Here is a 25,191-nt window from a genome sequence, read left to right as displayed (position 1 = left end):
TGGAGCCCCACAGTGGGGACATTTACGCCAGAAGTGACGAGGGACACAGAGGGCCCTGGAGCCGTCAATGGCAGAGCCAGAATCGTGGCCAGGGTGGCCGAGCACCGGCACCCACCACACTGCAGCTGCTCTCCTGAAACCACGAACGATGGCGTGGATGGCAGCAGGGCTGGCAGGGCTCGACGTTTTCTTTTAGCAAGTGTCCAGCCAGATCCAGCTTTTAAGCGTTCAAAACAGAAGCTATTATATTTAAACAAGGCTTTTAACTGAGATTTTAAAAAATAGATCCTCCTTGCTTAAAAATTGAGAGATAAGATATGCAGAAAAGTGCATATATTGTAAGCGCGCAGCTGATTGAAGCTTTCACACACTGACCATTCATGAGTGCCCAGCGCCCAGCGCCACAAACAGAGCAGGGTCAGCTCCCCAGAAAACCCCCTCTACCCGCTTCCACTCACTACCTGCAGCCCCTACAAAGGGTAGCCATGCTCCTGACTTCTAACATGTATGACTTATCTATGCTTGCAACTAATAATTACCTCAAACCCAGCAGCGTGAAACAACACACATTTACCTCATAGTATCTGTCAGTCAGTCCAGGCTTAACTGGGCCCCCTGCTCAGGGTCTCATGGGCTGTCATCATGGTCTGGGCTGACTGCCCTTCCTAGAGCTCGGGATCCTCTTCCAGTCTCCTATGGTTGTTGGCAAAACTCGGTTCCTTGTGGTTGTAGGACTGAGGTCATCAGTTCCTTGATGGCTGTGGGCTGGGGCTGCTCTCAGCTCCTTGAAGCCCTGCAGTTCTGTGCCATGTGGCCCCCCTCACACGTGGAAGCTGACTTCTTCAAGGTTAGGAGGAGAATCTCTTGCTCTGGTTTGCTAAGAGGGAGCTGTATATACCATAACCTTTGGCCATCACATCACTTTGCCGTATTCCGTTGGCTGGAAGCAAGTCACGGGCGCCACCTGCCCTCCAGGCGAGGGGATGATGCAGAACATGACTCGTTGAGGGTCATCTTAGGATTCTGCCCACAAACAGCATTAGCTTAGTTTTGCTTGTTTTGGTACTTTAAATAAAGGAGTCATGCAGTACTGTGTATGTGTTTTTCCGTGTTTGGTTTCTTTCACTTAACATTATGTCTGTGAGATTCATCTGTGTCTTTGTGTGTGCCTGTAACATTGTTTGTGCTCATCGCCCTGTGGTATTCCATTGTGTGACTGCACCAGAACTTGTGTATCTGTTCAGGTATTGATGGATACTTAGGTAGTTTCCAGTTTGGGGTCATTATGCATAGTGGTGCTCTGAACATTCTAGGACACATGAGCGCGTTTCTGTTGGGTATTAATTATTGTAGCCTTATAGAACTTGACACCTGGTGATGCAAGTCATCCTGCTGTGTTATTCTTCTACAAGCTTGTCTTCATTTTTATTGAGCCTTTCCATTTACTTGAATACCATTTATTTTTTTTTCTTCTTATTTATTTTTGATGTGGGCCATTTTTAAAGTCTTTATTGAATTTGTTACATGATTGCTTCTGCTTTTATGTTTTGGTGTTTCGTTTTGGTTTTTTTTTGGCCGCAAAGCATGTGGGATCTTAGCTCCCCAACCAGGGATTGAACCCGCAACCCCTGCATTGGAAGGTGACGTTGTAACCAGCGGACCACCAGGGAAGTCCCTTGACTACCTCTTAATAAAAAATAAAAAAAAAATCAAACATCAGGCAAGAAAGAAAAAACATGTGCCTGTATGTTTACAGGAAAGGACTGAAAAGATATACACAGAAATGTTAACACATGTCTATGTTGCACATGTCTTATCTTTAACTTTTAAAAACAAGGAGGATGGGGCTTCCCTGGTGGTCCAGTGGTTGAGAGTCCGCCTGCCAATGCGGGGGACACGGGTTCGTGCCCCGGTCCGGGAAGATCCCACGTGCCGTGGAGCGGCTGGGCCCGTGAGCCATGGCTGCTGAGCCTGCGCGTCCGGAGCCTGTGCTCCGCAACGGGAGAGGCCACAGCAGTGAGAGGCCCGCGTACCGCAAAAAAAACAAACAAAAACAAACAAAAAAAACAAGGAGGATGAATGACTTATGAGATCAGCAAAGATAAGAGTGAGTGAGTGTCTCACTGTCCTAGTCTGATCTCCTGGAGCCCTGGTGACCCCCAAGTCTGTTTGGTCCCAGGGACATCTGGAGAGCCATGCATTTGCTTGCCCACTCGTACATGTGCCTGGTTACGAGATGGTTTGGTGACTCCCTCCTCTTTCGGCAGGACCAGGCGGTTGGGGCAGATGCAGTCTCTGAAAGTCTCAAGGATATTGTGAAGCACCTGGTTAGCTCTGCGTCCCCATCAGCGGTTCTGAGCACAAAGCCTACGGATGTGAGGGGAGTTCAGGTAAACCAGTTCACCGGGTTGTGGGTGCTTCATGACCCCCTGAAGGACTGTGGTCCACCCGCCTGGAGAATTTGTGTGCATTTCCCACGCTCGCCCCCCATCCCTGCACCTTGCCTCTGCCCACCCCCACCCGCCCCCGCGGTAGAGCGAGATTGCATGGTCGCTTGCTGGTGGGTGATGACCACGGTCTGGGGCAAAGCTCTGAGTTCAGGGCACAGGGTTCCGAAGCCCCATGGGAGGAAAGGAAGAGGAGTCTGGCCCGCTCAGCAGAGTCCAAGCCGAAGTAGCCCAGATCCTCTCCTTTTAGGAACCAGAACTTGACTTTTTGCTGTGCCCCCAGAGACTGTTGTCTGGGATCGCACCCTTCCAGAACTAAGGTACCTGGGAACTGCCCCGAGGCAGGCAGAGTGAGCGCACTGGACCCACAGACTTTTAGCCCAGGACGGGGACAGCCTGCGTCCACACTGCCTCTCAGGGGTCTGTCACCCTCAGGCAGTGCGGACACATGAGGCCATCTCCTCTGTGGGGTCCTTCCCCCGCTGGCGACCTCCCCCCCGCCCAATTAGGTGCCAATTCTCTGGCTAAATTCACGTCTAGGGCATTCGCCCAGGACAGCCTCCCTGGGCTTGGTCCCGCACATCTCTTTTGGCGACACATCTAAAAACCTTGGCTTGAGGTCAATTAATTCTCCTAGTCATGAGCAGATCTTTTCGTGATGACTATGCAAAACATACACTTACAGTCCCTAAAGTTATTTTTCCTATGTCTTTCCAGTATTTTTATGTGGCATGTAGAATAGCCACTGTTATTATATAGTGGGGGCTGAAGTCAGTGTGAAAGTGTAACTTCTTGTTTTTTTAAGTCTTTATTGAATTTATTACAGTATAGCTTCTGTTTTTTATGTTTTGGGTTTTTGGCCACAAGGCATGTAGGATCTTAGCTCCCTGACCAGGGATCAAACCCTCACCCTCTGCCTTGGAAGGCGAAGTCTTAACCACTGGAGATCCAGGGAAGTCCCTAAAGTATAACTTTTCATATGATTTTTTGATGCAGGCTCTCGGTCTCTGGTTCCTGTTAGGGCATCACCACTGTGAATGTGTAGAGCCTGGAGACAAAATCTCTTTGATTCACTGCACAGATATCGGGGGATCACAGTGCTTTGTGGTTCGCTCTGGGTTGAAGGTTATCAGAACAGGAGAAACCTGATGCAGCAGAGGAGCAGCTGAGTAAGCAGCCGAGCAGAGGGAGGGGCTCGTGGGTGTGCGCGCAGGGTTCCCAGGGCTGTGCCGCCAGGTGGGGCTCGGCCCAGAGACGGGGGGTCAGGCCAGGCTTCCCAGAGGCGAGAGCAGAGAGGCTTGGCTGTTCTCTCTTTCAGTAATTCTATCCTGGTGGCTTAGTTCAGATCAGAGCTGCCTGTTTTGAATATGACTATACATTTTTAATGTCAACGTTTGAGAAACTTCACAAAATAGTAGTGCATTTTTAGAATACACTGATTCAGAAAATAAAGGGACCGGGACTACCATAAATTCAATAATGCTTTTAAATAAATTTGTAGACTGTATGTATCAAAATAACACGCATATTATATTAGGGTTCTCTAGAGAAACAGAACCAATGGATGTGTGTGTGTGTGTGTGTGTGTGTGTGTGTGTGTGTATAAAATAGCCTCCATAACTGCATGAGCCAACTATATATTTATGTATAAAATATATATATTTATACATATAAGGAGACTTATTCTAGGGAGTTGGCTCATGCTAGAGGCTGACAAGCCCCAAGAGTTGCAGGAGAAGCCAGCAGGCTGGGACCCAGGAGAGCTGATGTTTCCACTCAAGTCCAAAGACAGGGAAAAATGGATATCCCAGCTCTAAGGCAGTCAGGCGTGAGGAATTCCCTCTTATCTGAGGGAGAGTCAGCCCTTTGTTCTATTCAGGCCTTCACCTGATTGGACGAGGCCCACCGCAGTGGGGAAGGCAATCTGCTTTCCACGGTCTGTTGATCTAAATGTAAATCTCAGGCAGAACCTCCTCGCAGACATACCCAGAATCACGTCTGACCACATGCTGGGCACCCCACGGTCCAGTCAAGTCAACACATAAGATTGGCCATCACGCATACGCAATTGAGAAAACCTTGCATCTCCACCCCAGACATGTGGGCTGCTCTGTCCTCAGTGCACAGGGACCTGGGTCTTGAGGACTTCTGTGATTACTTCTTGGCCTCCCAGCACCTGCAGCTCACAGTGGGCAAGGCCCTGCCCTGGCTCAGAATCATGTTTTCTACGTGGTGACCTAAAGAACACTACAGTCGCTTGAGATGTTAGTAAGCATCCCCCCCCCACAAAAGCACTCTGAGGTCAGATCAGCTCTTAGGATCCCTCCCTGGGAGGCGCTCGCTGTGCAGAGGCCTGTGATGTCTCTGAGAAGCTTTCCCAGGATTCCCAAATGTTTGTACCTAAGGAGCCCCTTGTAACTAACACTCGTAGCCATGAGTGGGAGGTGGAAGCTAGCTTGAGAAAGGCTGGTCTGAAGGTGAGGTCCCACAAGCTTGGGGAGCTCTCTGTTGGAAACACCTTGATGCCCCTTTGAGGATATGGGGATGAAGCAGGCTCAAGGGGTACCTGCCTCTGCTTTGTCCCTAGCGTGGCGCCTGGATGACACTTAGATCCTCCCCACATGGATGGCAGGTCTGCCAGGAGGTGGGAAGTAGCCAGTGTCCTGGCTGGTGTCACACTTAGTGCTAGTGGGCAGTGGGCCCCTGCATCCCAGGGAGGGCGCCCCACTCTGTCTCAAGCTCCTGCCCTGGGTCACGCGTGGCCCCATCTCCACCCACAGTGAGGTTCAGGGGAGTCCTCTCTGGGCGAATGCTTAACTCCCTCGCTCGCTTTCTGTGGGATGTACAAGGCTTCCAAGGAGGGGAAGCAGCTGTGGGTGACTGGTACCCTCCCTCCCCAGTTGTTACAGAGCAGGCCTGGGAGCCAGGCTCCCTCTGGAGGTTTTCTTGAAGATTCCTTCCGTGGAGCAGGTGTCCAGCGGCCACTGCCTCTGTGCCACGGCTCACCGTTCTTTGTCTTCCTTTTTGCAGCATCTGCAGCGCACTTCATCTACTCAGGAATCCTGCCCCCCCAAACCTCCAAGGGCTCATGAGCTCAAGCTATTGGTGAAGAATATTCGAGCCTCGCTGCTGAGCCATCCTGGTGCTTCAGGTGGGTGGTGGCGCGGCAGGGGCGCCCAGGTGAGGGCAGGGCACCCGGCTGGCTGTGGATGTGACCGTCTGCGGTGTGAGCAGAGGGGAGGAGGTGCCTTGTGGGTTGTCCGTGGCCTTTGCTTCCTCCTGTGGAAGGGGGGTGCCACATGGGGGGATTATGGGTGTCCGGAAGGCTTTGGGCCCACCGGGAGCCCTGTGTTGCCCAGAGAGACTCCTATGGAGACAAGACAGAAACGTTGCAGAATGGGTGATTCCTTTTCGGTGATTCTGAGTCAGTGCTGAGACCCCGGATGCCTAGTAGCCTGGGACCGGACACATCTTTCCACTGTGGTGTGGTTTTTGCTAAGAGTAGCGATGAGTTCTTTGTATTGTCTGAGAACATCGGGGTTACTTATATTTATTTGTGGGGAGTTTCCTCCTGTTCCAGAAGTGCAGGTAGGACACACTGAACGACCTAGAAACTCTGTGAATGAAGCTGGGTATGGGTGGTGTTTTGGTAACTCACACCTTGCCCCCTGAGGCCACACCGCTTAGCAGCCGGGAGGGGCTCCCGGGACCCAGTCGGCCAAGGTCGGGGTCCCAATTTCTAACCTCTGCCAGCAGGTCCCCATCTGAGTCAGAATCTCTCCTTGAAAGTGACTGTGGTGATTAGTAAGATGATGTGTGTAGAACACCGAACACCACCTGGTACACAGTAAAGGGCCAACATATTCCAGTCCTTTACCGTTGAATTTTTTTTTTTTTTTTTTTTTTTTTGCAGTACGCGGGCCTCTCACTGCTGTGGCCTCTCCCGTTGCGGAGCACAGGCTCCAGACGCGCAGGCTCAGCGGCCATGGCTCATGGGCCTAGCTGCTCCGCCACATGTGGGATCTTCCCGGACCGGGACACAAACCCGTGTCCCCTGCATCGGCAGGCGGACTCTCAACCACTGCGCCACCAGGGAAGCCCTACCGTTGATTATTGATTACACAGTATATTCACGGCTTTCTGCCATGGGGCAAGCATTGCCTCGAAGCAGACACAACTGTTCACTAGTGAAATGTCCTGTTATCTGGATCAAATACCTCCAAAAGTTTTGACTGAGCTGAGTTAGGTATAAAAACCTACCTCTGGGCTTCCCTGGTGGCGCAGTGGTTGAGAGTCCGCCTGCCGATGCAGGGGACATGGGTTCGTGCCCCGGTCCGGGAAGATCCCACGTGCCGCGGAGCAGCTGGGCCGGTGAGCCGTGGCCGCTGAGCCTGCGCGTCCGGAGCCTGTTGCTCCGCAACGGAAGAGGCCACAACAGTGAGAGGCCCGCGTACCACAAAAAAAACAAAAGCAAAAATAACAAACCTACATCTTTGTAAGAGGGAAATGGGTTCTCTGGGAGGTATCCCCAGATTTAGCAGTTACCCCAGATGCCCTTCCTTTTCCAAGCTGTTAGTTTTGTCCAAAGTGAGGCCCACATCTCTGCTTGAGTAATGTTGCCCCCAGGGAGGGCCCTCACCAGAGAGCTGTGCCCACAGTCAGAACCGAGGGGGGAGCAGGGGCACTTAGGGCAGCCCGGGGCTGTGGACATCCAGTGAGTATCCCCAGATGAGGTGCTTTGAGAGTTTGTAAATGGCAAATGAAAGGAACACTGGACCCTCTGAGCCACAGGTCCAGTGAGCCAAGACCAGACATTTAACTCGGCCTTTCTTTTAGATGCAAAATGTCTTAATGCAACTAGAAAACAAAAATAAAAGCCAATATGGTGCCCCTCTGTTTGATTACAGGCAACATTAACCCAGTATGTGTAGTTCAGCTGAATGATCCCATCCAGAAGTTCTCCAGCACCCTCTCGAGAAACACTACCACCCTCACCTGGGAAGAAGAATTCACCTTGTGCGTAAGGGGCCCGGGTTTCCATGGCCACACCTACTCAAGACTGCCAAATTCTAAAACCGTTCTGCAGCACTGTTCATACAAAAGAAGGGAGGAAGGGAGGGAGGGAGGGAGGAAAAAAGAAAATGTAAAAAATTAAAAAGAAGTACATTAAGCATCTGAGGAAGCTGTAAGTCAGACACGGATTTCTTTTGAAGGCAGCTCTTAGTATCGATTCACTCCGCACCTACGTACCCACGCCCTGCTGTGACGAGAGATCTGTCGTTGGGCCTTCCACTTTAGAAACACACACCTTCCAGAGCAGAATGGAAGGAAACTTCCAACTGATACCAAAATCTGACAAAGAGAATGGAAAAAAAGGAAAATTGTAGACCACTTACAAATTATGATGTAGGAATTCTGACTAATGTATTATCAAATAGAATCCAGTAGCACATTAAAAATAATACACCAAGACCGACTGAGTTCATACCAGAAATGCAAGGATGGTTTAATGTGATGAGATCTATTAATGAAATCCACTGTGTCACTAGATCAAGGGAGAAAACAAACTTATTATTTCTCTGTATGCCCAAAAGATATTCAGTGACATTTAATAACCATTTCTAATTTTTAAAACTTAATTAGAACAAGATTTATGGTCACTTTTTTCATATGATTAAAAACAAAAAATCACTGTAAGTGATAAGTAGTAGGAACAGTCCCACTAAAGTCAAGAGAAGGATACCAACTGTTTTGTTCTAGAAGTACTAGTTAATGCAATTAGATAAGAAAAAGAAATAGTACACAAGTAAGAGGCAAAACTAATCATTACTTGGAGATAATATTATTGCATCTTTAGACTACTGCAGAAAATCAATTGAAGCTATTAGAAATGATGAATATAGGGTAGAAATAATAATATTATAAAAACTAATGTAAATAATATTTCAGTAAAGTAGCTGAGTACAAAAATACAGAAATCAATCCCTTTCTGGTGCGTAAACCATAATTAGAAAAAGTAATGGAAGAAGGTGTCCCATGTATAATATAAAGAGCCTTATAAATTATTAATGAAAATATGAGCACTCTCTTAGAAAACTGGGCAAAACTTCTGTACTAGAAAAGCATAAGTAAGAGCCGTAGATAGCCAGAAACATCTGAAGCGATGTTCAATCTCAGTAATAGCTGAAGTAATGCAAACTTAAACAAAAGAGATTGTTTTTCGCCTTATAGGTTGGTAAAGAAAAAGTGAGAAAAGCCAGTGGAAATACTGTATGTATTAGAATAATCATTCTGGAGGTCATCAATATGTATAAAAAAAGAAAATCTCTTATATGCACGTACCTTTTGATTGACAGTTGCTCTTTTCCTAAGGAAATAATCACACAGTGTGTGCAAAGATATATGTATGAGGATATTTATCTCAGCTTGTTTATAATTACAAAATATTGGAAACAACCCATTATTAAGGGTTGGTTATTAAGGAACTGGCTGAATAAAATCTCTTAAGGCCAGAGCGTGGAATACTAGACACCTATGAAAAAGGATGTTGCTCTGTAGTTATTGACATGGAAAGATGTCCATGATATCATAAGTGAAAAAAATAGGTTACAAAGGAGGAGAGAGGTATGTTATGTTCTATATTTGTTTTCAGACAATTATATGGCTATATCTTTCAATACAGTACCTACTAGCCACATGTAGCTCTTTAAATTTCAATTAATTAAAAGCAAACAAAATTAAACCCAGTTCCTCAGTTTGCACTGGCCTCATTTCAAGTTCTGAATAGCTGTATGTGGCTAGTGGCCACCGAATTTGATAGCAGCTCTACAGAACCTTTCCACCATCATTCAGAAAGTCCCATTGGATTACCCTAGGAGACCAGTCACCAAATATTAACAGTAACTATTTCTGGATGGTGAAGTTGCAGATAATCTTTGTAATTTGGTTATATATCTCTTTGTTTCTTAAATCTTGATGGTGATTTGCATTCCTTTCTATCATCAGGAAAAAAAAAAAAATTTCAAAAAAACAGTAAAGCATTTTTAAGGATTCATGGCCCTTCTTCCTTTCCACAGTGAGCTGAATGCCAAGTCGAGGGAGTTGCACCTGCAGATTTCAGAGGATGGGCAATCCTCAGAAGGTGGGTGGTCAGCAGGCAGACGGAGACCCTGCTCTCTGGGAGGGTCATCCAGCGGCCCTGACCAGGGCCTTGGGGTGGGGAGGGTGGGAGACCCCGCAGAGCCTTGGCCCCTCCCCCTAAGCCACTCCAGGTCTTCCCAAGGGAATGTTTGGTTGGAAGTCCATTCTGTTATTAGCAAGGTCAAACATTTTGGGAAAGAGTATATTCAACTGGTTCTTTTCTTTTTCTTTTTCTTTTTTAAACGAATATCAAAAATCTTTTATTCAGCAGTTCTTGGCTTAGAGAAGTTCTCAACCCTCTCAGCCTTAATAGACCTTTTACTTCTTTTTTTTTTTTTTTTTTTCCGGTACGCGGGCCTCTCACTGCTGTGGCCTCTCCTGTTGTGGAGCACAGGCTCCGGACGCGCAGGCTCAGCGGCCATGGCTCACGGGCCCAGCCGCTCCGCGGCATGTGGGATCTTCCCAGACCGGGGCATGAACCCGCGTCCCCTGCGTCGGCAGGCGGACTCTCAACCACTGCGCCACCAGGGAAGCCCCCTTTTACTTTTTTTTTTTCTTTAGTTTTTAATTGTGTTGATACATATAACTTAAAAGTTACCATCTTAGCAACTTTTGAGTGTAGAATTCAGTGGTATTAAGTGAATTCTCATGGTTGTGCAACCATCACCGCCGTGCATCTCCAGAATTCACCTTACAAAACCAAAACTCTGTCCCCATTAGACACTCGCTCCCCAGGCCCCTCCCCCAGCCCCTGGCCCCCACCCTTCTGCTCTCTGTCTCCATGAATTACAGCTGACTCTTCCTTGTAGAATAAGCCATAGCAGCTTAACTTGGACACATGCTTTAGATACAAGTCAGCAACAAATAGAGGTAAAAATCACTAGTGAGCATGGACCTGGCGTGTATGTGTGTAAATCAGTAGTTTCAGTATTTATTAGGTTTTTAGGAATCCCTATGAACGTACCAGAATTGGGAAAGGTGACCCTTCCCTGGCTTATTCTGCTGTGAAACCTAGCCATCTGGTTACCTCCTAAAGTTACAAAGGCATAGGAAAAACAATTCAAGCTCCTAGGTAGTGGCAAGGATTTTTGAGGCAGTTTCCCTGGTTCTGTAGTCTAGAGATAACTCAGATGCCCCTGAGATAAGAACTGACATTCCAAGAGAGGGCGTGTGGTCTGAACACGGGGCGGAACCACTGTTTTCCTAATCCATTCCTGGGGCACCACCCCTGTTGGCTCCATTGGAATTTCATTCCAGTCCAGCCTGATGGGATCTATGAAATTTCAAACTTAAAAAAAAAACACAAAACCCAGAACAAACAACAACCATATAACCTTTCCTCAGGCTCATATATTTTTAACATCTTGCCCCATTTCCTTTATTATTTGTACTCACAATTGCTGGTTGCTCTCACTTTGCTCTCTCTGTCTGTCTACACACACACACACACACAAACACCCCGAGGGTAAATGTGTGAACCATGTGAGTGTAAGTTTCGGGCATCCTGGCCCTTTACCCTCAATTCTTTAGTGCGTATTTCCTAAGAGTAGGGATATTATTTGTCCACAGCACAGTTATCAGCTTCCTGAGTTACACTGGTCCACTTCTTTACTGCCCAGATTCCAGTTTCCGTCAGCCAAGCCCCTGAGGTCCTTCCTGGCAGTATTTCCCCGTCCTGTGTAGGATCAGATACTACCTCTTGATGGTCACATCTGTAGCCTCCCTTGGTCTGGAACAGTTCCACAGCCTTCCTTTGTCTTTTATGACCTTGACTTTTCTAAAACTTTCTGAAATGGGAGCATCTCCCAGTGAGCGGGGCGTGTGTCCAGAGTTGGTTCTGGTTGCAGCCGCTCATGGGCATCCTGTTCCTGTGGAACACATGGAAACACCCCCGATGTTCCCTGTTTGTCCCCTGTCTCTTTAGCTCTGTTGGCGATGACGACCGTCCCCTTGGATTTGTTCAAGAAGCAGCCTTCTGGTCCACAGAGCTTTACGCTGACCAGCGGGTCCTCCTCAGGCAGCTCAGCATTGGGTTCGGTCACTGCAGAGGTATGACGTCATTCTCTACGATGCCCAGGCCCAGCTCAACCCACTCAAGAAAAGGGACATCTTCATTTATGTCTGTCAGGGTCTTGCTCTCGCTTCAACGTAAAGCAAGGAGCTTGTCCAAGACCTGATGTTTCCTCCCAGGCATTTCTAGACATGAATGGGTTGCTTCCTGCCCAGGGTTGCGTTGCACTGTCTACCTGACGTAACTTTCCGTGATGCCCTTTCACGCAGGCCTAACCCAGAAAGGGCTCTTTTATTTCGTTTGGTTCTCCAGCTTTTGTTCCCATCATTGTGTGCTGAGTGGCTGGGTTTGAGCCCGGGTCTCATCATCCTGTGTCAGTTCCGGGGAAATCGGTTAATTATAAGTTACTTATGATACTAAGCGACAGCTAAAGACATCAGAGGTTATTGCAAAGGCAGGCAGCGCGCCGTGGCGGGGTGTCCGTCTGCGCTGACTACAAAGCATGTAACCAGCCGTCTCTGCAGTTTTCTTACATAGAACCCGGTGAGGCGAAATCCTGGCAACTGCCTCCATCTGTTCCTGCTGCAAAGATAGAAAAAGACCGCACAGTGATGCCGTGCGGGACCGTGGTCACTACTGTCACTGCCGTGAAAACCAAGCCTCGCTTCGATGCAGGGAGGGCGTCCCCGCTGAGCTCCGGTGAGTTTCCTCCCCGCAGAAACTCTGAAGTCACGCCTCCCCTGTAAATGTCTTGCCTCTGTAAACTGCAGAGCGCTGTAGGCTGCAGGATTATCTGTAAGAAAACGTCCTGGTGCGGGAAGAATGGTAATTGGCAAGGCTTCTGCATAGCTTTTTTTTTTTCAGACAATTATCTTTCTATCTTGTCAGACACATGACAAGCCAAAGCAAGGTTCAAACCTGTAGTGAATTCTGAAGGTAAAATCTAGATACTAGATGAAATATCCCGTTCCATTAAGTACTCCATGAGGTTTACGTGGGGACAGCACACTATCTTGAAACATTAGATGTGAGCGGCCAGCATAGAGTTTCTTATGGTAAAAGCCATTCATTCGAAGGCTTGACGTGCAGTCATTTTAGATCTAGCCGAATTCTGTACCTGTCCCCATGGCCACTGTCCTGGAGACAACTTCTGTATAAGTGTATGATTTATTATTTTTTTTAATTTATAATGTGTTCCTGCCTGTACAAGAGTATTATCATCCCAGAATAAATCACCTGGCACTGTTCTTGAATGCAAAACAGAAAGTGAGATTCCAATTTAATCAAAAGGTTTCTGAAATTTTATTTAAACCTGGGCTTCCAATGCCCCTTTTGGGCATTCCTCCCCTCCCCAAAAAAAGAATCAGAGAGGTTGTTAAAAATATCTTAGGGTTTGCCTCTTACCTTTTCCAACTGCATGTAGAGTTGAAGTGAGGTGTGATTTCACTTCCCGGTAACTGTAAGAGTCAGAGAGCTTTCGGAGGGCTGTTGTAATCAGGATGTCTCCCGGGCAGAATCTCCCCTGAGGACACCTGTGAAGGTGAAGGTCATCGAGAAGGACATCTCCATCCAGGCCATCTCCTGCCACGGCGCCCCTGTCAGCAAGATGTTCTCTTCCTCAGATACAGGTAACGCAAGGCCACTCGAGATGGTCCCCGCTCAGCTCCTTCAGGCTCTGCCCTCGAGCCCCGCATCTGGTGAGAAGGACGCTTTTCCTTTGTAGAGTTTGGGGAGAGGTGTTTTAATAAAGTAAGTGAGGAACTAACTGGAAGGAGAGAAGGGAAATGGAAGTCGACGGAAGACCAGGTGTGGCGTGGGCATCCCTGCCTTACGTCTTAGGGAACACTTGAACAAAGGAAGCACAAAAAGCCAGCTATGCCTCACTGTGTATAATTTCTGAATGTTATTTTTTCTCATATTCAACCTACTAGTTCCACGGATGTCATAAAATAAGCAGGACTCGGGGGCCATAATCATAAAGGCAACTTTGTTTTGTCCCCCACTGTCCCCTGAAACCTGTTTAATAGGGTTAGTCTCCCCTGGAACTCTGAAAGCAGATTTCCCACTTTTATGGTCACCTGTGTCACTGTCTCTTGGAATCAGAGCATCATCTAAATTGGGGGGTTAAATTTTCTCCCTTCGCTCACGTGTGACCTGCAGTCTGAGAAGGGCTGGGTGGGCAGCTTCTCCCCACCGCCGTCCACTGAGTCCTGTTTCTGACCCTGCCAATGTCAAGGACAGGACAGGGAGGGATAGGCAGTGGGCAGGCAGCTCTCACGTGATGCCTGCTGTCTTGGGATGGCCGTGTGTTCTCCGAACCTGGCGGAAGTGGAAAACTGCCTCTTTCCCTGGGGGAGCTTCCCTGGTTGTTTGGAAGCTGCAGGGCCCCCCCAGCTGCAAAATCCTAGACAGAAGCAGTGCCCCTCATTGGCCGCTCCTGGGGGCCCTGTCTCAGCTCTGCTTTGTACCACGGGGGCACCTTCACCGCGGGCTGACGTCCCTGCTGTGGCTCCCCCTCTGGTCTGTGGGTGCTGGCAGCCCGCACTGTGCAGCCAGGAGCCCTGCAAGCTTCCTCAGGCACAGCTGGCACCTGGACAGGCTCGCCGAGGAGGGACAGAAGCTCTGGGCTCCGCGCCCCCCCGACTGGTGTCCCACGGCCTGGGACTCACAGCGCAGCCCTCTCCCCAGGCGTCCTCACCACATCCCGCTCTTCCCCCCGGGGTCGGCAGCCACAGAGTTCTCAGCCGCTTGGTCCCTCGCCACTGCCTTGGGAAATGTAGCGTCTGTGTTTTTAGAGAGATTTTAATAGTATCTTACATCCAGTGATTCCTAAAGGATTTCTTCCATTTTATCACTTCCAACAGGCCTAGTTTCTTGAAACCAAATCCACCTCTACTTCCGAGAAAGATGCTGGGCTGGCCTTCTCTTAAGGGCCTTTCTAAACCCTCCTGGCATTGACCTAGACATTTTCTAGGAAGTTCTAAGTTGAGAAATCTTTTTCTGTAAAAATCATTCTCAGGAATTAAAATTCCTTTACTACTTTGAGTTGATATCATAAATTTTTTTGTTGTTTAACTGAAAGTTATCATAAAGTTTTATGTGTATATGTTGACCAAAAAAAGTTGATCTTCCTTTTGTGGGATATCAATGTATGTTTTAAGTCGTTAAAATACACACACACACACACACACACACACACACACACACACACACACACAAAATGTAGCATCTGTTGTCAGCGGGTCGAGGCCAGACTGAGAAAAAGTTCCTGGTAACATCCTGCCCCTTAATCCCATTGTCCTTTCCATCTTCCTGCCGCAGCAGACACCTTAGTGTGAGTTCCAGCAGCAGCTCTGCGTGGGAGAGACCTGGCGGGGCATCTCAGCTCCGCCGCCCACCTGGCTGTTTCCTACCTGCCCCATTTCTCAAATGGAAACTGAAAGGCACCTCCCTCAGAGGGCTTGCGGTTAATTACCTGAAATGATGTGCACGGAGCTCCTTGCAGGGCACAGGTCCGTGTAAGCCCTCCCCGGATGTTGGCCCGGGTGTGGAATTAACCCTGGGAAGAAGCAGCTTCTGTGAACCAGCCCTCGGTCACCCTGAACACTAGTTTTTGTGTTCAACCACTCCTGGGAGGGCCAGGGAGTAGCTGCGTTGCCTTTCAAAGTTCACAGTCTCCCCAAAGCTCAGAGGTTTCTGTTTTTCACCTCAATCGAGGCATATTTACATTCATTAAGGTGCATGATTTGAAGCGTACACCTCGGTGAGTGTGTGTAACCACAGAGCATCAGCTCCAGACCCAGGGGCGTCACCTGTCCTGCTCATGAAGTTTCCCCAGAACCCAGCCGTGGACACTTTGACATCCGGCCTCTGCTTCCTAGCTTCCAAGTCAGCTTGCAGTACTTGTGACGGGCCGGCTGCCCACGAAGTCACTGTCTGGCCCTTTACAGAAAATATTTGCCACCCCTGCTTAAGGACCAAATCTGTCGCTGCAGAAGTTCCTGCCAAAGCTTCAGATTTCGTTAACGTGCTTCACGCCCGCTTTTCCTCCGGCAGAGCTACTGGTGCTGAGCGGTGCCGACCCGGTGGCCGAAGTCGCCATCCGACAGCTCAGCGAGTCCTCGAAGCTGAAGCTCAAATCCCCGCGGAAGAAGAGCACGATCGTCATATCTGGGGTCTCCAAGGTGAGCCTCTGCCACTCGCCCCGCGTCAGCCCGGCCCCAGCCCGAGATCAGCTCCGGCGAGCTCCACCCCCAAATGTCAGCTTACATTCCCTCACCCACGAGGGGTCATTCGTGACGCAGCTTATCCTGCTGAGGAAGGAAACTTGAAAGTTTCTGACCGGGGATGCCTTGGTTGTCGAGAGGTTGGTGAATCATGTGAAGAAAACTTATTGAAAGAGAAAAGACCAGCGTGATGTCAACTCCCCTTTGGGGCAGAACCTCCACCCTCGTGGCTGCCCCATCCTGGGGAGCTTTCACTTCACACATTACATGTTTCCAAACCGTTTCCATTCTGCAGTGAATGTGTATGCCTTTCACGATCAGAGAAACGAAGCTTGTTTTAAAACTTATCCTGAGCCCCATTGCTTCCTTCTCCTGCTCTGTGACCTTTGTCCAGAGCAGCTGGCGGGTGCGAGGCGTCCCTGGCGGACGCCGGGCAGGCAAGGGCCCACATTACAGTCCCTTCCCCTTTTTAACGTTTCAGAACAAGCAAGGAGAATGTGAGCAATGGAGGGGCGGGTGGGACATTGGGTAGCTGGGAGAGGATGAGGAAGATGAATTTTTGGACACGGAGGGTGGGTTGATACTTTGAGGGCATGAGAGGGTGGGGCGGGAGGGCATGATGACAGTTGACCCCTTGGCTACTGGGAGAGGGGCCAGAACAGGTCCTGGGAGGCGCCAGAGGTGAGTCACCAATGTGGCCTTAGTTTCCAGGGGCCGGGTGAGTCTCTGGGCTTACCTGCGTGCGCTTCCAGAGGCAGCCAGCAGGGGGCGATGGCGTCCCTGGAAGCGCCTGGCCCAATGTCTGGGTTTTCTTTAGGATGAATAAATGAGTGAAATAAGGGCAAGGCTCGTGACCGTCTCCTCCTCTGTGCCTTCTCTGAGATTTTATTCTAGATCATTTAGTCCATCCAACCAACTGCAGTTAATATCTTTGCTGATGACAAAATTCTCCCAAACTGAGTCAGTGGGCACTTCTGACTTGGCTCAGAAAAGGGCAGTTGTCACCTGTCACTTAGCAGACTCTCCTGTGCAACTGCCACACAGATCAGGAACAGCAGACCGGCCCCCAGGTACCCGCCCCCCCCCCCCCCGCCACCGCCATGTCCCTGCAGTCACTTTCCTGCCCTCCAGTGAACCACTTTCCCACCCCCAAGCACCTACATCTCTTTTACATATAAATATAACTCTTAGGATACAAAGTGCATAGCGGTCAGTTCCTCCTTGCAGGAAACACAAAAATGCTGTAGGAACAAAGGTTAAAGATAAATCGAATCTGGCACCCCGGAGCTCACATCCTCTGTCACCCTGTCTGCCATCCCATACGTAGGAAGGATGCTCTTCCCCCAGACCCCCCCAGCCTGCGACCTCGGGCCGACCCTCTGCCACAGGAGACCTTCGTCCACTGCGTTTCAGCCCATGCTTCCCTTACCTGCCTCCTTGGAGGGCCGGGGTGCCTTCTGACGCTGAAACCGCCAGCCAGGATGTTTGGACAGGGCTGCTGAGGCTTCTCCTCGCCCGCTGCTTCTTCCAAGTATCCTTGGCATCTTCCTCACCCTGACTTTGTCTCTCACCCCCCGGGTAGACCTCACTATCTCAGGACAACGACGCCTCCCTGATGCTGGACTACGCAGCCTCCATGGACAGCACCTGCCAGAAGGGTGCCCCGGACCAGCCAGGGGCGGCCGTGGCCCCTGCCCCACCCAAGGAGGGGAAGGAGACCCCCGCAGGGGCCCGGCTGGCCCTGGAGCCCCAGGAGACTGAGCTGGATTCCTGGGACTTGGAAGAGGAGCCACCGGCCGGGGCCGGCGCGTGGGGTGGCCAGGCCCCGCGGGACCCTGCTGGGGATGAGCTGTCGGAGCACTCCCTGAGTGTGTCTGAGCTGGAGCCGGGCACTTCCCAGAAGCGTAAAGGTACCAGCCCCTCCCGTGCCCGCCCTGCCCACCCCTCCTCACTCCCCACCACTCCCCTCCGCCCCACGGCTTTGCTCTCCTACTAGTTCCAAGCTAAGCCAGTTCTCACCTTCTGCTTTCCTTCCCTTCTCCTCTACAAGGGCACCTCACCCTCAGTGCCCCTACACCTGCAGAAACACCTGCGCTGAACATCCGAGCCCATTTAGAGCCCGTGGGCAGGGGCAGGGGGTGCGGGCTGTATTCAGAATCCTTCCCAGTGTGAGCGGCCGGGTCATCTCTCTTCATTTGTGGAGGCAACTCACGTTCATGGCTAGAAGCGCCCCTTCCTCTGTCTGGGCACTCCTCCCCGCAGGAGTAGAAGTATCCAGAGCATTGAGGGGGTCACCAAGAGCCAGGTACCACGATTGAGCCAAAGAGACCAGCCGGGCAGAGACTGGGCTTCCCTCAGCTGCGGAGATGGGCACCCCTCCCCTTGTGTGCCTCTCAGACTCCCCCCGCCCAACGGAAAGCAAACCAGACTTCCCCACTCGACCCTGACAGGGTCCACGGGGAGAGGAGCTCCCTAGAAAATTAGCCATTAACTTAGTATGTGTGCAGTAGTGAGCGAATCATTGCATTGGAATAAGCGACCGTTCCCCGTTAGCGCTCAATCAGTGCTCTAAGACTGTAAATGTCTTCAACGCGTGCAGTTTTTCCCAGACGGTGCTTTGGCACGATGGTGACCTGAAGATACTTGCCGAGGGAATGTAGTCCAGAGGCTCGGGCCAGTTCTGGATATGAGGCTTCAAGACTCACTGAGTCTCAGCTCCCTCCTCTGTAAATGGGGATGTGCCCACCACGCGCGCCCACCTCCCCGAGAACCCCACCGGCCAGGCGGTAATAGGAGAGCCCAGGCAGGGGCCGGAGCCAAGCCAGCAGTCCTGGGTGCAGCTCTGCACCAGGTCCCGGCTCCCCCGCGAGTGTGGACATTAGGAGTCTCGGCCACTCGGGTCGGGAGCCTTGGGGAGCTGCTCTGTTCTTGGTGCCACGGACCAGGGGTTCCTACGTGGGGTGATCATGCCCCCTCCCCGGGGGGCACCGGCCATGGCTGGAGACCGTTTCAGTTGGCACAGCTGGGGGCAGAGGGTGCTGGGGGTTCAGGTGGGTGGAGGCCAGGGGTGGCGCTCAGCACCCCACCACAGCATCCCGTGGCCCCAGCGTCCCCAGGGCCGAGCCGAGAGCCCCTCCGGGGAAGGTCGGCAGCCTGCCTGTCCCTCCTCTTTCCCGTTCGCTTCCTGGGCTCCCCCATGACCCACCCCCTCGCCGGAGCAGAGCGGGACAGACGGGGTGGAGGCCAAGGAAGAGGTGGAGAGAGAGGAAGAAGCAGGTTCCTGGGTGTGATTTCCAGACCCTGCGATGGAGATCGGGCTCTGTCTGCCAGCCTCCCGGGCTTGGCACCTCATCCCGAGGACCCTGTCGGGGGGCCGGGAGCAGCACGGCAGTGAGCACCGCCCTCTGTGGTGGCTCCCTGCCTTCTGTTCTGGAAAAGGTGGCCCGGCCGCTGGTACACAGCCCGGCACGTGCCCCCGGCCTGGGCTTTGTCTTGGGGCCAGAGCAGCCCAAGGGGGCTTCCCTGGACCTGAGGAAGGCAGGTGGGCGCTGGGCAGGGTGGAGTGCAGGTGGGGTGCCCTGTCTGTGACCTGATGGACCAGCAGGCCACCTCCTCTTCTCACAGAACCCGCCCCCCCTCCCGCCCGCCGTCCGTTCATTCTGGAAGGCCGAGCCTCACCACCCCGGGCCCCTTCGGAGACCGCTGCTCCTTCATCCCATCCCTCCTGCCCTGCCCCCCTCCCTCCCTCTGCTGTCCCTTCCGGGGAGCTCTTTCCCTTGGGTTTCCGTCCTTGCTGTGTCCTGGCCACCCCGCTCCTCTCCCGTCACCGGCCAGGTGGATGACACCCTCACTCTTGGGGACCTGGTGCCGGCAGGTGTGCCTTTTGCTCCACCCTGAGGCCTGGCAGCTGGGGCCGGGCACGGACGCTGAGCCAGCGGTCATGCACCTCACTCTTAGCGCTGCACAGATCCGGGAGCTTTTAAAGGGACACACTGGGCAGCGTTTTAAAAATTGCTTTTCATTCCATTGTTTCCTGAGAGATTTGCACTCGGCATCTCTACGAGATACTGTCAGAACCTTAGATGATTACGCTTTATGGGTACCAAATAGTTTTCCTTTTCCACCAGAATTTCTTCCAAACTGGTGATCTAGGGGGCAGCTCTGTGGAGTTTTCTCTCCTTTGTAAACTGAAGCCTATTTTTCAGTTCAAGAACCACCTGCATCCCCTGTCATAGGAAGGAGTTGGCTCTAGCTTTCCAAGACTGCCTATTTAGCATTCCCCTGGAACCCTGCTGATTGGAAATGTACGTGTGGTCATGATGCAGCCGGGACAGGAAATGCATTCCTCAAATTTGGTTTCATTTTTAGCTTAACAAAGCATTGATGTGCTAGTACAAATACGTGAATGTACTTAATACAACCGAACTCTACACTTAGAACCGGCTACGATGGTGCATTTTATGTTATGTGTATTTTACCACAAGTAAGAACAGAAGCATTGGTGGAGACTCTGAAAAACATTAAAAAGGAAAAAACAAACCTCTCCAAGCAAACTGCGCAGTAACGTCCCATGTTGTGTATAACGCAAATGCTTCAAACTCTTACGTCTCTCGTTCTGATTTTGCTGTTGCAAACTTTACTTTTCACCTCTTCCTTCTCTCCATCCCTGCTCATGCCCTTTAACTTAAGAGGATCGCTATGCCAACCAGAATTAATTGCCTACACAGTAAGTTATTTTTGTTTTATATATATATTTTTAATTAAGTATAGCCTTGCTATGAGAAGAGCACATATCGTAACTAAGCCGGAAGTTCACCCCTCCCCCTCTTCCTTTTCCCTCCCATCGCTTTCCACTTGGACCGTCCCTGGGTGCCAGTTTTCCCATCTTCCTCCTTCAAAGTGCCCTGGTCTGGTAGTAGAGGGTCATCATCTCAGGGGAAGGCATCCCTGTGTTAGCTGACGTGACAAAACCACCTCGCCAAGAAATTCAGACAGACCGACTCCCTTAATCGTCCTTGGTGCTAAAAAGTCGTCACTTCTGTAACTGGGCCTTCCGTGGTTCCCCTTGTAGTCTAAAGCTGTTCTTTGGGCAGCAAACTATAATTTATAAGGTTGCTTTTGGTCACTGTTTTCCTACCTATAAGATGTTAAGATGCATTCTTCAATGAGCAATTTACGTCTGTTGAACTGAGATGAGTGGGAATAAATTTGGGAATGTTTGCAACATTAAAGCTATAATTTAGAATAATTATTTTTAATTCCTTCATATATCTGTTTATACCTTAGCCTTATGATGTCTTTGTATTAACCTTTAGTCTTATGATTGTTTTTAGAACCCGGGAAAGATTTGTTTTCTTCCCTGTCCCATCTAAGATTTTGGTTCTTTGCCTGAAATTTCACATAACCTGTTTCCAGATCTTACCTTCAGGCATCTTTAAGATTGGGAGTGAGGCCTGCGTCTTGCTGCTTGTTGTGCGGATGAGGTAGCCCAGAGTGAAGGAGGTGGGCTTATTAAACCCAAACGGCCCCAGTGGCCTTGCCCCATTGATGTGAATTTCCCTTTCAGCAAAGGGTGACAGATTCTGTGGGCCCAGAGTCAACTGTGACATACCAAACTGGAGTTCTTCTTTCGGCCAGGGTTCTCCAGGGAAGCAGAACCAATAGGTTCTGTATTTCAAGGAACCGGTTCATGTTGATGAGTCTGAAATCTGCAGGGCAGGCAGGAGCTGGCGCCGCAGTCTTGGGGCAGAATCTCTGCCCCGGGAACCTTCCTTTTTGTTCTCAGGTATTCAGTGATTGGATGAAGCCCACCCACCTCATTCCGGGTTATCTCCTAGAGCTCAGGCACTGAGGGAGATCTGGACCACATCGACCAGGAGCCTTGCCCTGCGGCACTCAGCTCAGTACTGGGATGGAGTCACTGGGCGTTCTGGGACAAACTGGCACAGAAAACCGAGCTCTGATGTCCATTGGTCACAGCGGCGCCTTACGGCGCCACCTGCCAGCAGCCGAGGGGGCCCTGGCCCGTCTGAGCTACGACCTCACGCCCACCTGTGGTGCGGCCACATCAGCGTCCGCTGAGCCCACCTGTGGCCACGTCCTTCCGGCATTACTTACCCCAAAGGTCGTGTGCTTTACTGGCCAAGTTTAAACGGACGATAACATTTTTATTTAGTCATGAAAATGGAATAACCTCTGTTTGTGCTGGTTATGTTTCATGTTTGCCGAGTTAGTCTGTGGACCCTGGAGATGGGCTCACATTGTTAGAATGTTCTGTCCTACCCAGGCCGCCAGCATGCCTCTCGGGAGATTTACATCATTCTGGAAAGCCTGTCAGAGTCGTTCCCAGAGAGCAGGGCTGTGCTCTGCGATCCCTCTGGGAGCTGCATCCGTCTCGCCCTCCAGAGGCTTCGCTAGCGGCCACCCGCAGACCGGCGCTCCAGACGCCTACTGGCCACTTCCAGCTCAGATGCCATCCTTAGCGGCACAGAAGAGCCAGGCTCGAGAGCACGGCTTTGTAGGGCGAGCACGTCACCCCTCCGAGTCTCTGCTTTCCTATTTGTAAGCAAGAGATAAGAGCACCCTCAGAGGTGGCTGGGAGACGTAACCGGGGCCCCAGCCTGTAGATTTGCAAACCTCTGTGTCTCCCCTCACATGACTGTCCTCTGTCCAAGAAGCCGACGTCCCCACAGAAGCCATGACAAGTGGTGTCAAGTTAGGGGAAACGCGGACCTGGTGAGCCGTGCACGTGACCTCAGGACGAAGCACACCAGGGTACACATGACAGCATCCGGTTCAGGCGGTGACGCTGAACAGGCAAAGTTAACAGCACAGCACACCTGCTCCAGAGGGTGGGCGTAAGGACCAAGAACAGAAACACCGCGTGGCAGGCCTGTTGGGGCAGCACAGGTCCGTAGCCGACATGGCGCTGGCTGGGGCGGGGACGCTGTTGAAACAAAGCACAGCCAGCAGGGCCGTTTAAACAGTTACGGCCAACACATCTCTACCAGCTCTGCTCCAGGACGCAAGTCCTTGCTGTTTTATGTTAATGTGACGAGAATTTGAAGTTTAGGCGTTTCAGGTGCAATGTCATCTAAACGAGAGAAAGCGACCGCTCAGAAGTGTGCAGACTCCCTTTTTAAGGAGTTTTGAGCACAGCTGCCCCTTGCCTGTTCCTGTGTTCTGGTTTCTCGCTCAATCCAGGGTGCAAAGCCAGACCTTCAGAACCGGGTGCTGTGCCCTGCAGGCTAGGCTGCCATGTCCCCATCCCCTGTCCCGCACGGCCCTGAGATATTAAAACGTGAAGGGGCATCAGGAAACAATGTAGAAGAAAGTGAACGCCCTGCTTACCTTCTGCCCTCTGGTCTGGTCCCCGGTGCTGACGTCTGTGTCCTTAGCAGTTTTCCACGTACCAAGTACTGATGGCGGTTTGACCAGACCTTGGTGGGTGGTTTCCAGCCCCAGCTGCATGTTAGAAAGACCTGGGATTTTTTAAAAGATGCTGATGTCCAGATGTCTCCCCAGAACCCCTCACATCAGATTCCCCAGGGCTGGGACCTGAACGTCTGGAGTTTTTCCAGGTTGCTGGCTGACTCCAGCGTGTCTTGGGGCTGAGAAGACTGCTGTAGCATCTGCCCCTTGCCCTGATCTAACACGGGGCGTCCAGGGTCCGAGGATAAACAGGAGGACGTGGCCGCTGCTTCAGGACGCTCATCTTAAGTCACATCCTCCCCTGCCCTTTCTTGTCTGTGTTAGATTCCTGGGGCTGCTGTAACAAAGTACCGCAGATGGGGTGGTTTAAACAACAGAGATTTCTTCTCTCTGAGCTCTGGAGGCTGGAAGTCCACGATAAAGGTGTGGCAGGGCTGGTTCCTCCTGAGGCTACGAGGGAGAATCTGTCCCAGGCTCTCCCCCAGCTCCTGAGGGTTTGTTAACCATCGTTGTCACTCCGACGCTTGCAGACGCATCACCTTGAGCTCTGCCCTCATCGTCACATGGCGTCTCCCTGTGTGTCTCTGTCCAAATTTCCCGTTTCTATAAGGACAGTAGTCATACTGGGTTAGCACCTGTCCTAATGACCTCACTATAATTGCCTCTTTAGTGACCGTATCTCCAAACAAGGTCACGTTCTGAGGTGCTGGGGTTCAGACGCCAACATAAGAATTCTGGAGGGACACGATCCAACCCATGACACCACCCCTGCTCACACCTCAGACCTTGGCTGCAGACCCCAGACTGAATTTCAGCACAGGGACATGTATGACCTGGGCTTTGCAGATGGAGCCTTCCAGGGGAGATCCTCTTTCTGCCGGGCTTCCACATCCCTCGATCTGCAGCTGGCCTGGGGGACGGACTGGTCTGTTCCCCTCTCCACACTTCCATCCCCTGCCCCCTGCCCCGGGGAGATGGGGGTGGGGTGTGGCATTAGGGTCCAGGTTAACGGAGTAGGTCCATCAGACCTTCCTTCCTCTCCTCTGTTCCGATGTGACAGCCCCCCATTCACGTGCTATTTGGGGGCTCCAAGCTTAACCCAAAGCAGGTACCTGGAGATCAGAAATACCTCCTAGGTACCCCCCCCACCCCAATCTGAGGTAACCTGGTCAGGCTGGGAGGCCCCGGGACTTGCAATATGCTGGGTAACTGACCGGTGGGCATCACTGCATCTGCCCCCGGGACTGGCCAGAGTCCAGAGTCAAGCCCTGTCGGTGGTGGTGACCCCTGCCGTAACACACCCTACCCGGTGGTTTTTTGAGATACGCTGCATCCTACAGGGATTGGAACGGCTCCCGGAACAGACCTTTCTGGCCCAAGGAGAAGCCCGTTGAGCCTAAAGCCACGACACTTTTATACTCACCCTTCTGCTTCATCCCTTTGCAGCCTTCCTCAGCCCCCCGTACACCGCCTCCCAGCTTTAGACAATGGTAGAAAATGTCCGAGTGAGTCTTCGCAATAGGTTGATTGGACCCAAAGAGCAAATGAAAAACAAATCTCTTGGACAGCTTTGACCAAGTTAAATTCGGCCCATTCCTGGAGCTTTGAGCTGTGTTCTGCTGCTTAACCCAGGCAGAGCAAGAAGGACATGCATCCTTTTTTTTTTCTTCATTGTTAATTGGAAAATTTCTTTTTAAAAAATTTTTTTATGGAAGTACAGTTGCTTTGCAATGTTGTGTTAGTTTCTACTGTACAGCAAAGTGAACCAGCATATATGTATGTATATATACATATATACATATACATATATATATACACATATATATATATATATATATACACATATATATATATATATATATATATATATATGTATATCCCCTGGGACATGCATCCTTAAGTTCAGGTCCAGTAAATGGCCTCTTAAACTCACGGG

General features: G+C 50.8%; 1 protein-coding gene across 4 annotated transcripts in view; it reads left to right on the top strand.

Annotated features, from left to right (window-relative positions):
* Positions 1–25,191, top strand: part of C2CD2 (C2 calcium dependent domain containing 2) — a 63,332-nt gene that overhangs the window by 32,153 nt on the left and 5,988 nt on the right. For 3 of the 4 annotated variants that reach the window (XM_049710292.1, XM_033418358.2, XM_004264579.3), the window contains exons 5-13: positions 2,268–2,390; positions 5,478–5,598; positions 7,355–7,463; positions 9,524–9,588; positions 11,512–11,636; positions 12,123–12,297; positions 13,113–13,226; positions 15,655–15,782; positions 17,407–17,734. In XM_049710292.1, coding sequence (XP_049566249.1) covers positions 2,268–2,390; positions 5,478–5,598; positions 7,355–7,463; positions 9,524–9,588; positions 11,512–11,636; positions 12,123–12,297; positions 13,113–13,226; positions 15,655–15,782; positions 17,407–17,734 — 1,288 coding nt within the window. Of the gene's footprint in view, positions 1–2,267; positions 2,391–5,477; positions 5,599–7,354; positions 7,464–9,523; positions 9,589–11,511; positions 11,637–12,122; positions 12,298–13,112; positions 13,227–15,654; positions 15,783–17,406; positions 17,735–17,874; positions 20,245–25,191 lie in introns of those variants that run through there. The other variant, XM_033418359.2, reaches the window with a different exon arrangement.

The sequence above is a fragment of the Orcinus orca genome, chromosome 5, assembly GCF_937001465.1.
Source record: "Orcinus orca chromosome 5, mOrcOrc1.1, whole genome shotgun sequence".
NCBI classification, from domain to species: Eukaryota; Metazoa; Chordata; class Mammalia; order Artiodactyla; family Delphinidae; genus Orcinus; species Orcinus orca.
This window is presented reverse-complemented; position numbering and strand designations above follow the sequence as displayed.